Source organism: Protomyctophum parallelum (assembly GCF_964188405.1).
Source record: "Protomyctophum parallelum genome assembly, chromosome: 14".
NCBI classification, from domain to species: Eukaryota; Metazoa; Chordata; class Actinopteri; order Myctophiformes; family Myctophidae; genus Protomyctophum; species Protomyctophum parallelum.
Window position 1 is genome coordinate 20865226 of NC_139709.1, and position 15103 is coordinate 20880328.

The 15103-nt window shown below is 46.2% G+C and overlaps 1 protein-coding gene across 1 annotated transcript in view; it reads right to left on the minus strand.

The window, feature by feature from the left end:
• LOC310871430 (activated CDC42 kinase 1-like) overlaps window positions 1-15103 on the minus strand; it is a 96654-nt gene that overhangs the window by 13069 nt on the left and 68482 nt on the right. The window contains exons 12-17 of the mRNA XM_083782958.1: window positions 14708-14799; window positions 9854-10009; window positions 8444-8781; window positions 3956-4711; window positions 3434-3652; window positions 2205-2426 (exon numbers count right to left, since the gene is read on the minus strand). Of these exons, the coding sequence (XP_083639084.1) occupies window positions 2205-2426; window positions 3434-3652; window positions 3956-4711; window positions 8444-8781; window positions 9854-10009; window positions 14708-14799 (1783 nt within the window). The remainder of the gene's footprint in view (window positions 1-2204; window positions 2427-3433; window positions 3653-3955; window positions 4712-8443; window positions 8782-9853; window positions 10010-14707; window positions 14800-15103) is intronic.

Sequence of the window (15103 nt, forward strand, 5' to 3'; positions counted from 1 at the left end):
ACAGACACGCACGCACACGTCTTCCTGTGGATGTTAAGGCCTTGCAACAGACTACTCAAACATGAAGATCTGTTGCCCCCATCTGTTGAACAGCAGCAACTGTAGGCCTTATATAACAGACAGGGGCAACAAAGGACACATGAACAGTGGTGGAAGAAGTAATAGGGTATTTATTTAAGTAAAAGTATCAATAACCTACTGTAGAAGGAATTCGGTATTCAAAAAGTACAAAGTATTGGCATCAGAATGAGAAGTACCTAAACTAAAAGTAATCATCCACTGAAATTGTTTTTCAAATTTCAGGCTATTTTCAAATTGCCAAAGTAAGTCTGAAGTGGTGTTTTGTAATAATAATCAATAATAATCCAATTCTACAAAGTAGCCCAACTAGTAACTTTGTAGATAGGTTAAGGTTTTCAAATAATTACAGTGAAGTCAAAATTACAATAGTTGCCTCTGATATGTACTGGAGTAGAAGTAAAACGACACTAAATGGGTAAATGGTGCATTTATATAGCGCCTTTATCCAAGGCGCTTTACATAGGTGCATTACATTCACCCATTCACACACACACACATTCATACACCGATTGCGGTGGAAACCATGCAAGGTACCAACCAGCACATCAGGAGCAATTAGGGGTTCAGTGTCTTGCTCAAGGTCACTTCGACACTATAACTCTGGGGGAGCCCAGGTTGCGAGCATGGTTCCGTCCTCGGGTTGAGTACAGAGTGACGTAGAGGGTGCGCTGTGACTGGCCAGTCGCTGTGATTGACAGCCTACACCTAAACCTAACCCTAACCTTAACCTCAGTAAAACTATACCTAAACCTAACCCTAACCTTAACCTCAGTAAAACTATACCTAAACCTAACACTAACCTTAACTTCAGTAAAACTATACCTAAACCTAACATCAGTAAAACTAACGCAGTGGCTGGGGTGTTTCCAAGAACCCGGAAGAACGACGGAATCCGAGGACGATTCCCTCCTCGCGCCCGGGTTTCGAACTGGCAACCTTGTGGTTGCCATCCAGCCACTCTACCCCTGAGCCACCACCACACTATTGAAATACCCAGTAAATAGAAGTGCTTCAAATTTGTACCCAAGTACATTACTTGAATACAGTACATGTGCTTAGTTCAGTTACTTTGCACCACTGCAAATGAAGACTGTTGTGCACAGCCATGAAGCCACTTTAACAAACAATATGAATGCGTTGTGCTTCGCTAAGTAGCCAGCATTTTGCGGTGTACTGTACCCTCAGGGCACGATGTCTCTAACATCCCTGTATGCTTGTCTGTACCTGCTAACGAGCCAGGCGTTGAAGTGCTCACAGCCTTCTCCTTCTCCAGCTCATCCCGTGGGGGTGTAGCCTGAAACGTGCTGCCTGGGGGCAGATTTACAACCCCTCGTCTTTGTGACCATAACGTCATGCTGGGTATTAATCCAGGTACACACTTATACTCAAGTACTGTACTTCAGAAATTGAGTCCAAGTTTTGAGGTAGAGTTATGCTTTCCTGTAATTATTTCCATTTTGGAAGTTAAATTAATTTGATATCTTTAGTTACCAATTACTTTGCTGATTTAGAATAGAATTAGAAAAGCCTACGTATCTTCAAGCTTCACTACAACACTTTTACTCAAATAAAAGTTTGCGTAGACCTTTTGGACTTGTAATAGTATAATAGTGTATACTGTAGTATTTATACGTTGCAGTATTCCTACTTTTTTTACCTACTTTTTACTAAATCTGAGCATTTCTTCCACCAGTGCAGATGTCCAATCTCTCGTTGATGACAACATCATCATCCTGGGTTTAACACAGAGACAGACAACAACACTCTAGTAGTGGGATCTACACACTCGAGTGGCCGGGAATTAAAGTGTGATGGGTTTTTCCAGAAACACAGCACTCGATATTTATTCATATTTACAAAAAGCAATCAGCGTAGGATTATGGCCGTCACGAGGCAGATAAATTAAAGCGGAAATCCGTGACATACTAAAAAAAGAATATATAATAATTGAATGTCGACATGCGGCAGTGTTTCGACACCTGTCGGTGGCGACGCCGAGCTAGAGGGCATTCACCAATAAGACTCCCTTCATCCAGTGGTTTTCTAGCCCTGTTCATATCAATTATTTATTTGGCGTTTGAGCCACGGACCACCGTTGGATGAAATTTAAAATGTGCGCTCACCGTTTTGACCCTGTCGGCCGTGCAGCCTCCTCCTCCTCCTCCAGAGCTCAGCCCGTCTGAGCAGACCCGAGGCAGGCTGACCGAGGCCTTCATCCCTGGCCGCACGCCCACGCCGCCCAGGCTGCTGTTGTTGTTGGACGAGAAGTTGGCCTTCAGCTCGCCAGCCTGGACCAATCCCTGTCCCTGGTGGGCGTGTCCCTGCAGCGGCTGGCTGTTGACTACCTACAGTGACGTGAAGTAACTAAGTTACATGTGCTCAAGTACTGTGCGCATGTGAAATGTTGAGGTATTTAGTACGTGACTTGAGTATTTCCAATGCTTTTAGTTGTACTCCACTACATCTCAGAGGCAAATATTGTACTTTTACTCCACCATTATTTGAAAACTTGTGTTACAAAACCACATTTTCAACCTATCTGCATATGGTCATCACTACTGTTCATGAGTCATGACAAATTAATAAAAGAAAAATCCTAGGTTTACTGGGTTTGTGTCTCATAGGAGGACTGTGGACACTTCACAATCCCATTAGGCAGACATCATCGTTAGGCAGATTCTTTTCTTTCCAGCGAGAACAATGGCTTCCATTATGCTAACTTTCCAGGAATAGAAAGTCGTGCGTCGATGAGGTCACTGAACCCATGAGCACTCCTCTGAGACACGGATTGAATATTATAAATGAGGACCAATTTTATAAAGATAGGTTGAAAATGGGTGAAGTCGTCCTTTAACATTTAACCCATTTTAGGCGGGAACCCCTTTTGGTGTTTTAAGCATTATGTTAAAAGCCTAAATTGTAAATTGTAGCCTTATCTTATGAGGTCCTGATTCAGCTCTGGTTGTGTCTACATCTAGGTTGGCCTCAAGGGCTTTTTCCTATATTGATGTTAATTTTGTTATATTGATATTGTTTTCTTTACCAATTTTATTGTATTAAAATGACTTTTCATTCTTGGTTATCTAACAATTAATTGGTTTGTATGTTTACCTGTTTTATGTTGTATTGAGTACGTAATCTTGAGTAATCTGAGGAATCTTGAAAAAAAAGGAAAGTGGCCGCACACGCCAATAGCCAGAGTGCCACTATTTTACGCAGCAGGTAAGACAAATATTGAGTAATAGGTCATAGAGTCAGAGGTGTTTTGTGATTGTTCGTTGCATGCATGTGTGCGTGCGACCCGTGCGTATATAAAACATGTTGGAGGGGGGAAAAGGAATAACCCTATTACCATGGGTCTGACGGTGGCTGTGTTGGCCTGCCGCGCCTGCCGTTCCTCCGAGCCGGTGGCGTGCAGGCCCTCTGCCTCTCTGAAGAAGCGGTCGTAGCGGTCCAGGTACGGAGGCCTCTCAGGCAGGAGGTAATAGTGGGTGTTGCTGACCTTGCGGCCGTCGCGGACGATAGGGAGGATGCAGGGTCCCTTGCTGCTGGCAGAGTCCTTCCCCTGGGCCTAGGGGGTTGTTGCCACCATCATAGAATATTAGGTGATGATTCATTGTCACACGGTACAAATAATTGTGATTAATTACCTGATTGTGTATTTTGCATTTCACACTGCATGGAACATCACAAGGGCTTCCATTTTTTTATATAGTGCAAATAGCCGATCTACTAATTTTGAACATGTTTGAAAATGAATTAAGATTATTTTCAACAGATGAATTCATGCAGATGGACAGAAACGATTATGCCAAATGAATGTGATCATCTTAAATATGATTTAATTATGTAATAATTGCCACCGGGGCCTTACCTGGGCCTGGATCACTTTGGGGGCGGCGTATTTGGGGTCCGAGGCGAAGCTGTGCGTGGTCGGCATGACCTTACCCGGCGAGGTGGAGAGGTAGGTGCCGCCGTAGGGGTGCGAGGAGGACGAGGAGCAGAGGCTGAGGGGAGCCGGGGTGCAGGGCGCACTGGGGCTCCCCGAGTAGGCTCTCTGCGGGGGAGAGACCACCACCAGGCCCATGGGACTCGGGGTCCTGGAGCCGGGGTGGGACAAGGGGTCCCTGGGGGGGATCTGAGGCGGCCGCTCCCTGCCGCGGTCCGGGCCTGCCGCCGCGGCGTCCTCCGCTGCGCCGGTCGGCGTCGGGGACAGGGAATGGTCCCCCGACCAGCGGGCCGGAGCGTAGTCTCCCTTTTTGACAGGCCGAGGGGGGATGGGGACACGCGGGGGGATCTGCGGTTTGTCCTCGCCGGTGAAAGACAGGAAGATCTGCCGGTGGGGGTCCTGCTGAGACTGGGGCGTCTGGGGGGACGTGGCCGAGGGAGAAGGAGGGCCCCCCGCCGCGGGCACGTTGAGCCTCCTCATGCACTCCTGCTGGAGCTCCTGGAAGATCTCGGCCGACTGTGAGAAGGACGTGGAGAGCCCCTGGCTCTGCTTGCTGGGGAGGAAGAGGTTGTCCTCCAGACCCCCCCTGGAGGCAGGGGGCTCTCTGTCCAACTCCTGACCACAGTCACTCTGCTCCTCTTCCTGTGGCTGCTGCTGTTCTGCACTGTTGATGGAGCTCACCTGGTGTAAAGACAGACCATTAAGCCATGAACGACGGGAGGGAATAGTTAGGAACTATGACCCTAACAAATGGACCCTAAGATACATGTTTGCAACTCACAGTGTGGCTGTGTGCCCAAAATAGGGATGCTAGTGCTGGTTAAAAAAAATCACACCTGTGTGAAGTGAGGGGCGCTCTTATCATCGTACATTTCACCTAATTTCTCGTTTCATTGTCAATGGCAAATATTGAGACGTGTGAGGACAAGATTTGGTGGACATTTGACCTAATTTCCCCTTTCATTGTCAATGGCAAATATTGAGACGTCAAAAGCTGTATCAGAAACTCATCAAGACAATGTGACTTCATACAGGGCTGTAGAACAGTGGTTATCAACCTTTCCAGGCTGTAACACTGCAAAATATTCATATACTGGGGACTGCCACCCTGACAAGCACTTAAGTAATGTAACAGTTGAGGTATTGAACTTAGTTTTGACTCTGTTCTACAGATAAATATTGTGAAAATAAATATTGTTAGAGTCAGGCTCTGCCAGCCAGGTCAACACAGAAAGGCTAATCCATGCTTTTATCACTAGCAAGATAGACTATTGTAATGTTCTCCTGTCTGGTGTGCCAACAAGGCTTAGTTTGAGGCATGTCCCCAATGTCCTCCTGTTAACATGAAAACCCATTATGATAAATGACCAAAAGGTATAGTGCAACTTAAGGCGGTCACCTTTGAAAAGTGCTGCTTAGTGCACTTTTTTACTTTGTGTGTGTGTGTGTGTGTGTGTGTGTGTGTGTGTGTGTGTGTGTGTGTGTGTGTGTGTGTGTGTGTGTGTGTGTGTGTGTGTGTGTGTGTGTGTGTGTGTGTGTGCATGCGTGCGTGCATGCGTTTCTGGAGCACTTTTAAAAGTTGAGAACAGTTTACCTTTTTGAGAAATGCTCATAATATGATGTGTGGGCCGCTTTTTTATCAGCTGACCAGCCACAAAATAAAGTGTGTTTGGAGGTTGCTGACACAACTCTCTGCAACACAGTCAAATCGTCCCTTCAGGGGTGGAGGACGCCACGTCTGACATGTTCAGCAGAAGAAATAAGCACCTCTTCATGGCAGACAGACCATGTGAACGCACCCTAAGGCCGCCACTTAAAATGAACAACACTTACAGTAGCATCCCAGATGGTGAACAAAATGGTAAATCGTCTGTGTCGGTTGCAAACCTCATATGTCCAAAACTGTTACTTGTCAGGATTCGAATAAAACAATGGGAAAATCTTTGAGAGAAAAGAGCCTTTGAGTTCCGAGCTTGCAGATCTTATACTTTTGATGCTTTTGTGTGACACTTTGGTATGATCAAGTAGGGCGTTCATTTATTATAATAATAAAATAAATAAACACACACACACACACACACACACACACACACACACACACACACACACACACTCACCAAAAGTGAGAATATGGAGATAAGAGGTTTCTGCCCTGCAGCAACGAAGCTCTCCGTCTACCAGGCAATCGTCGTTGTGTGGGTCATGACCGAATTAATAAGCGGATACAAGCGACCAAAATTAGTTTTCTCAGACGGGTGCCCTTAGAGATAGGGTGAGAAGTTCAGTCATATGAGAGATTAGACCCGCTGCTTCTTCGCTTGGAAAGAAGCCAGCTTAGGTGGTTAGGTTCATCTAGTAAGAATGCCTCCCGAGGGTCTCCCTAAGGAGGTCTGCACGTCCCACTGGAAGGAGACCCCTGGGAAGACCCATGAATCATACTCATAATATGAGTATGAATCATGAATCATACTCATAATATCCCCTAAATAATAACCCTTATATAGTAATCCACCCAACAAAGTACCTCGGGATGCTCTTTGCCACCTTATTTTCTTATTTATATATACTAGTCCTTACCCGTTGTGAGATATTTGCCCCCCCCCCCCCCCCCCTTGTGGCCGTGAAGGGTACTGCGCCCGGGTGCATTTGTAATTGACTAATAAATAAATTAATAATCATTAATAATCATGAATGTGTCAAATCGAAAAAAGGGCTTCGTTACGCCCTCCATATTCATATGGTCAATGCCTGTGTGAAAAGTGGGAGTGATTGGTGCAGGCAGTAAGGAGTTACGGCACTGTTTCTGACAGACACACGGACACACAGACATTGTTAAAATTATAGTATGATGTTTATATATATATGAATATGTGTAGATGAATGTATATATCTAAGGACAACATGAATGTATGCACTGTGTAGGCAGATAGATGTCCCATCAGTCTGCTACACGTGCACAAATGGACTCCAGGGGTAGGGCCCGACAAGCCTACGGCTTCTCTCTAGCCCTTTTTCGGATCGTACAGGACATGACAAAGGAAACTATGGGCTGTATTTTGCGTGTCTTAAGTACCAGGTCTTATTACCTAACTTGAGTAAACTAAAGATCCGGAAGCGTGATCAATGCCATTTGGCTATTCTGAGTGGCCAAAGAGCATTGGATCACGCCTCCAGGTCTTTAGTTTACTCAAGTTAGGTAATAAGACCTGGTACTTAAGACACGCAAAATACAGCCCTCTGTGTGCTATGTATGAACTGTATGTCCTCCATTTTGTAGATGGATTATATCTCCACTGACCCGTAAGTCATACACTGACGTGGCAATCAGCATATGCACATTCCTTCTGCATATGCATGGTTTGTATTTATGCACCGTTTGCACTACCAGTGGGCTCTGCTATATAAATTAGTTCTGTTCCCCATGGGTTGTTGTTATTGTACATCTATATCTCTTAATGGTTAATGGTTATCTAATTGTGCTGAGAAGGGAGAAAAATGTAGCAGATCCGAACGCCAAGATAATATATATCCACACTCATCTAATAAAATATTGGTCCATTCAATTTGTGAGTTATCAAACTGAACAAGTGTCATTATTGTAATTGTGACTATTTGCTATAGTGACTATGTTGAAAACCAGGAAATCTTTTATGTCTTCGAGATACAGTATGACATGTCGGGACTCCGTAAACACCCAGCTTGAAACCAGGACACACACAGTGAACAACTGAAAGTTACTGTAAGGTCGGTTCAGCAATGAACATAAAAATAAAGTTTAAATTCCAATCTTGCAACGGGTGGCAATTATCTTAGCCAGAACAGGCCTGTCAGAAAAGATAAACTTTCACAAGAGGTTTAATTACCTTTTCCCAGCACTGTAATTTAAATCAAACCAACACAGGGACATAGATTAGACGATAACACAGCGGTTGGTAAGCAATTTGTAAGCAAATTGAAGCAATTCAAAAGCCTCTTGTGGATATAATAGGGTTCCAATTATATAAAGCCGGGAGTCTGTGGAAGTCACAGTGCTTACGTCTGACCTGTGGAAGGATGAAACACCATCAGAACATAACACCTCTGTCTCCTGCTCCCCTTCCTACTGTCTTTATCAACAACAAGAGAAACTGCAACCTGTAGTCACCTGCCCACTCCAATAAAAATACAGCCTCATCATAATATCATAATAACATAATCATCATCCTCATCATCAAATCATAAGGCTGGGCAAGTAACCAAAAATATATCAAAAACCATATTCAGAACCAATAACCTTTCTCATGTAGGTTAATTGAGATGCATTTTAATTGTTATTCAAACCAAGTTCCTGTCTCTACACAAAACAAAATGTATTGCCTACTTTAAAGAAAAGGTCAAACTAGCGAGAGACGATGATGTAATAATGTGTCATACCTCCATGTCGTCCTCGTCCTGGGCCACGTCGTCGTAGGCCGGCGGAGGCGGCAGCGGCCGGGCGTCCCAGTCCACCACGGGCGTGGGGTGCAGGGGGCGGGGCAGCGTCCTGGACGGGCTCTGGGGCGGCGTGCGGTCCAGGATGTTGTCCGCCTGCAGCGCCAGCCGTGCCAGCGTGGGGATCTGGATCATCTTCTCCACCGCCACGGGGGAAGGCGGCGGCGCAGGCGCAGCGGGCGCCGGACACTGCTCCTCCTCGCCGAAGTCTATGAGCGACACTTCACTTCTGCTGCTGTTGTTGTTGTTGTTGGGGGCGTGCTGGTCCCGGGCCCCTCCTCCTTTTGTTTGATTGATTGAATACTTTGTTAGTCAAAAATGTACAGCACGTTTTACTTAAAGGTGATATAGACAAGTTTTCAGCCAAAATTTTAAATATATATGAATGTATTTTGTTGGCCTTTTTTCCCCTCTATCTTTCCCTATATTATGATGCTGAGGTGTTCTCCTGGAACAGGACACTCTCCCTTTGGCCCCCTCTGGCTGAATGCACTGTTTACTGTATATCCACTACAGTTTACTAGTCGGGACGTCAGAGGGGATTTAAACTTTTAGCCAATTGCAGCGTGAGGCTGTGACCGTGTGTTCAACCCAGCAGTATTATAATGAAAACACGATGCGATTTCATTGCAATGTAAAATATTATCCCCATATCTTAGTTTCACCATGTGAAATAGTATGTTTATGATTTAATATGTAAGCCTATTGAAATTATGAGAATCGCTATGTATAGCTCATGGTTGGGTGGTCCGCCTGGCTTGAAGCATGCATTCAACCCGTGCTCGCCAACGGTGACAAGCCGTTGCGGATCATCATAGCGATTTTTCTTCATTGCAATGAATAACCGTGGACAAAGTAGTTCACATGAACGATGCTGTAGTTGCTGGGGCATTTGAGGGGAAATGTGTTTTATATGCACGATTACAAATAAAAGAGAATTGAATTGAGAGCCAGTGAGTCTCCTCCGCTACTTCCTACTTCCTCATTTGCGGGACTCGTCGTGTCAGTCGTGTGATATTGTGATTATGCTACAGTTGCCCTTAAAAAAACATGTCAACTCAATGTCATTGTTGTAACTAAGATATCGATAGAAATTAATAATTTTTTAATGTCATATTTAGCCATACGAGCGCAATATCCATAGCGTCCCTCCCAGCAGCAACAACAACCCCATAGCCTGAAGTGACCTGGCTCAGCCAATAGAATGACAGGGGGAGGGGGGTGGAGCTAGATTTGAATTTGTTTGGAAACACTCAATCACTTCTGTGTACAAACACTGGAAACTTGTCTATATCACCTTTAAGTACTGTACTTAAGTAAGAAATGTGAGTACTTTTTCCCAAGACTGCTTACCTCCTCCTCCTCCCTGCTTGGAGGCGGAGACCCAGGCGGCCGGCTTGAGCTTGAGGCCCTTGATGGAGCTGGGCGCCTTGCGCAGCGAGAGCCTCTTGAGTCCCGTGGTAGAGGTCAGGTCCTCTTCCTCGCGGGTGACAGGGTCGTAGCACGGCTCTGGGAAAACGACAAACGCCAAAAATGACATTGGTTTTGTTTCTTCATTTATTTTGTATTTGGCTGCATCTCTGGGAGTCTGGGACCCAAATTTACAAAAATGTATTATGAGTTAATAACTTATGAGTTTCAAAAGTAGTGAAAAAAGCCGATGTACAAGTTCACACGTTGTGAACTTGTGGATGTGCTATTTTTATTATTTCTATAAAGTTTTTATACATGTAAAGATTTTTTGTTTAGTAAATGTTTTGAAGAAAACAATATATATATATATATATATATATATATATACTGTATAGGAAACATTAAAAAAATATTATTCACAATCGCAACTCATAAAAATGGTTGCATGACCCAAAAATGGGTCTGTTTGGGAAACACTGCTTTTACGCAATGAATAGTGGAGACAGTCAGGAGGGAATGATACACAGAGCTCCTTCTCCACTGCGCTGTAGTCCTACACAATACCAAACTACAAAGACAAACGCCCACCATTCTGTATACGAGAGCAGAGTTACAAGCTGACTGTGAGACATTGTGCTCAAATAAAGTATAATCATTCTTTTTGAGTGGTGCAACCACTCCTATAGACAGCTATGTGTGTCCCTGGGTCTGTCCCTGGCTGAAATAAAATGTCTGGGTTTCCGAGGCTAGTCCCTGGCTGGCTGGCTGGCTGGGTCTGTCGAGCAGGAAACTGGCTGGCTGGGTCTGTCCGAGCACGAAAATAGCTTTTGGTTGGTTTTCACAACCAAGTATCACTGTATGGATTTGAACACAGAGGGCAATTCTTTCAACATAGAATGCTGCATTCTGAGAGTTCAGAATAAGGCAATTATCTCGAAAACTGCCAGGGACGGCAGTGGCCCAGGGGTAGAGTGGCCGGTGGAGCAGCCGGATGGGAACTGTGAAGTTCCCAGTTCAGTCCCGGGCTCCCCCAGAGTAAGTGTTGATGTGTCCTTAAGCAAGACGCTGAACCTAATAGCTCCCGATATGCAGGTTGGTCCCCTGCGTGGTTTCCTCCACCATCGGTGATCGGTGAGTGAATGGGTGAATGTAATGCACAATCTATGTAAAGCGCCTTTGATAAAGGCGCTATATAAATGCATCAACTACCATTTATGGAAATGGGTACATTTGCATTCGTTTCACCATATCAAATGCTGAATTCATGTCTGGAGTGGAGAGGGCACTTTTTTAGTGACGAGGGAAAATGGACAGGGACTCAAGCTCCCTTTGATGTCTACGTGTGCATGTGCCTGGAGAGAGTAGTCCAGTAATAATGTAATTTGACCTCAAACTAATTGCAAAAAAAACAAACTCAGCTGATTTTGTATCTTACATAAATTATGTCCTGAATAACATACAAAAAGTTGCCTGAAATTGTCTGAGGGGAAAGGGTTGAAAATGACCTGTACAGTATGGCCACCATAGACATCCAATATAAGGCAAATAATTTAAAAATTTCCTTTTGCTTTAACCCATTCTGACCTGAGATCAGATTCATACGAGGTTTCCGCCGGACACACACTGGTCTGATGAACCCATTCTGACCTGAGATCAGATTCTAAAAATGTCTGTCGCTCTTCGATTTTTCAAAAATAGCTAAAGCATAACATGATGCTGACACCAAAATGGGTGCCCGGTCAGAATGGGTTAAGTAGCATGTGACATGTCAAACTAGGGTGTTTTCCGATGCTGAATCCATTCCAAGCATTAGTTTTGCATAAAAACGCTCCTTGGGCTAATACCGGCCATAGCCACTTGCCCAAATGTGCTGACATCATCACATTTGTGATGACGGCTATGGCCGTTATTAGCCCAAGGAGTGTTTTTATGCTTGGAATGGACTCAGCATCGTGAAAACACCCTAGTTTGACATGTCACATGCTACTTAAAGCAAAAGGAAAATTTGAAATTATTTGCCTTATATTGGATGTCTATGGTGGCCATACTGTACAGGTCATTTTCAACCCTTTCCCCTCAGACAATTCCAGGCAACTTTTTGTATGTTATTCAGGACATATGTAAGATACAAAATCAGCTGAGTTTGTTTTTTTTGCAATTAGTTGGAGGTTGACCCCTTTTTTCCCATATAATGCCTGTACTAGAGGGATCAGGTGGGAGAGAGGGATGTGGTGGGAGAGAGGGATGTGGTGGGAGAGAGGGATCTGGTGGGAGAGAGGGATCTGGTGGGAGAGAGGGATCTGGTGGGAGAGAGGGATGTGGTGGGAGAGAGGGATGTGGTGGGAGAGAGGGATCTGGTGGGAGAGAGGGATCTGGTGGGAGAGAGGGATGTGGTGGGAGAGAGGGATCTGGTGGGAGAGAGGGATCTGGTGGGAGAGAGGGATGTGGTGGGAGAGAGGGATCTGGTGGGAGAGAGGGATCTGGTGGGAGAGAGGGATCTGGTGGGAGAGAGGGATGTGGTGGGAGAGAGGGATGTGGTGGGAGAGAGGGATGTGGTGGGAGAGAGGGATCTGGTGGGAGAGAGGGATGTGGTGGGAGAGAGGGATCTGGTGGGAGAGAGGGATGTGGTGGGAGAGAGGGATCTGGTGGGAGAGAGGGATGTGGTGGGAGAGAGGGATGTGGTGGGAGAGAGGGATGTGGTGGGAGAGAGGGATCTGGTGGGAGAGAGGGATGTGGTGGGAGAGAGGGATGTGGTGGGAGAGAGGGATGTGGTGGGAGAGAGGGATGTGGTGGGAGAGAGGGATCTGGTGGGAGAGAGGGATGTGGTGGGAGAGAGGGATGTGGTGGGAGAGAGGGATCTGGTGGGAGAGAGGGATGTGGTGGGAGAGAGGGATGTGGTGGGAGAGAGGGATGTGGTGGGAGAGAGGGATGTGGTGGGAGAGAGGGATGTGGTGGGAGAGAGGGATCTGGTGGGAGAGAGGGATGTGGTGGGAGAGAGGGATCTGGTGGGAGAGAGGGATCTGGTGGGAGAGAGGGATGTGGTGGGAGAGAGGGATGTGGTGGGAGAGAGGGATGTGGTGGGAGAGAGGGATGTGGTGGGAGAGAGGGATCTGGTGGGAGAGAGGGATGTGGTGGGAGAGAGGGATCTGGTGGGAGAGAGGGATCTGGTGGGAGAGAGGGATCTGGTGGGAGAGAGGGATGTGGTGGGAGAGAGGGATCAGGTGGGAGAGAGGGATGTGGTGGGAGAGAGGGATCTGGTGGGAGAGAGGGATCTGGTGGGAGAGAGGGATCTGGTGGGAGAGAGGGATGTGGTGGGAGAGAGGGATCTGGTGGGAGAGAGGGATCTGGTGGGAGAGAGGGATCTGGTGGGAGAGAGGGATGTGGTGGGAGAGAGGGATCTGGTGGGAGAGAGGGATGTGGTGGGAGAGAGGGATGTGGTGGGAGAGAGGGATGTGGTGGGAGAGAGGGATCTGGTGGGAGAGAGGGATGTGGTGGGAGAGAGGGATCTGGTGGGAGAGAGGGATGTGGTGGGAGAGAGGGATGTGGTGGGAGAGAGGGATGTGGTGGGAGAGAGGGATGTGGTGGGAGAGAGGGATGTGGTGGGAGAGAGGGATGTGGTGGGAGAGAGGGATGTGGTGGGAGAGAGGGATGTGGTGGGAGAGAGGGATCTGGTGGGAGAGAGGGATGTGGTGGGAGAGAGGGATGTGGTGGGAGAGAGGGATCTGGTGGGAGAGAGGGATCTGGTGAGAAGTGGAGCTATAGGAGGCAGCAGAGTGAAATCAGCCCTCAACTGCTTCCGACAGAAATACTAGGGGCGAGGCTTCCCTCACTTTGAGTGGCACCGAACAGAATTACCAGTCTGGTAACTGTCTTTCTGACAGAATACCATCTGATTAATGCATTTCTGATATAAATACAGTGTGATAAATCTCTTTCTGACAGGGAGCTGTGGATTGAAAGTCGAGTCACTAAACCACTATGCCAGCGGCTGGTGGAGAGGCTTTTCAGCGCATACTAGAACATGACAATGGCCGACTCGTGTCGGAAGCCGCTGAGGGCTGATTTTACCCTTCTGCAGCTAGCATGGAACACAGGGGGGAGAGGGCTGTTGATGAGAGAGACCATACTTACTGGCCACTGGCTGAGGGGGGCGAGGAGGGGGCTCCTCTGAGAGCCAGAAAAAGCACAAGAGAGCAGCAGCAAGAGTTAACCAAAATAGCAAAAATAGTGGGTCTACAAGCTCACAAGACGTCACGTGGCGAACGTGTTGTGAACTTGTAGCCAGACTACTTTCCGCACGATGAGGTATAAAATATGGCTTTAAGTGGTAAACGAGGAAGAAGAAAACTCACATTCACCATGTTGGTGAATGTGAGACCTAACTAACTAAAAGAAAGGAAAGCGCTTAGCAAGCAAGCTAGCGCAGGGAGAAATCAAAAGCACTTCTGACAGTCTCTCTTCAATGGAGCTGACCCAATCATACAGTTACTGTACAAAATGATGAGGGCAATATTCTGTGAGAAATGTATCCGCTATTATTCTATTAATCAACACACCCTCCCAGTCATAACAATACATCCGCGTACTGTATCAAAGGACACATAATCATCACTGAATGCTAGGCGAGCATTCTCATTCAACCTGCGAGATAAATCGCTAACCATGCTGCTTCTTGTGTTCACTTTTGTCTATCCCGGCTGTTCTGAACCTTTTCGACAAACCAAAATAATCATATTTTAACTGGCAGCTTGTACTGTACATTTTTGATGGAGGTTAAAAAGGAGCACTACTTACTTTTAGCTCGACCTGGAAGCTGGGTGGGGCGAGCACCACTGAGGTCTGGACCTAAGACATCAGGTGGATCCATGGGATTACCTAAGTATAAACTGGTAGAGAGAGTCATAGACAGTGTGAGAGAGAGGGTAGGGAATATGTACCGTACCTTGTGACAAACTATAAATTAGGCTTTAGTCACCACTTGTGTCAATACACACGTCACCTTTTCCTTAAGTATTTATCTTTATGATTCATTGCAAGGCACGGTAGCCATGCTATTGGTTCTACCCCACGTCATACATGTCATGGTCTGATAACAGGCCAGAACTGTGTTTACTCTAGTGCGTGGGTCTGCAAGTATGGTAGTATTCTGTGAAAATGGTGTGTCGTAACAATGGCCATTCTGGGCAATAA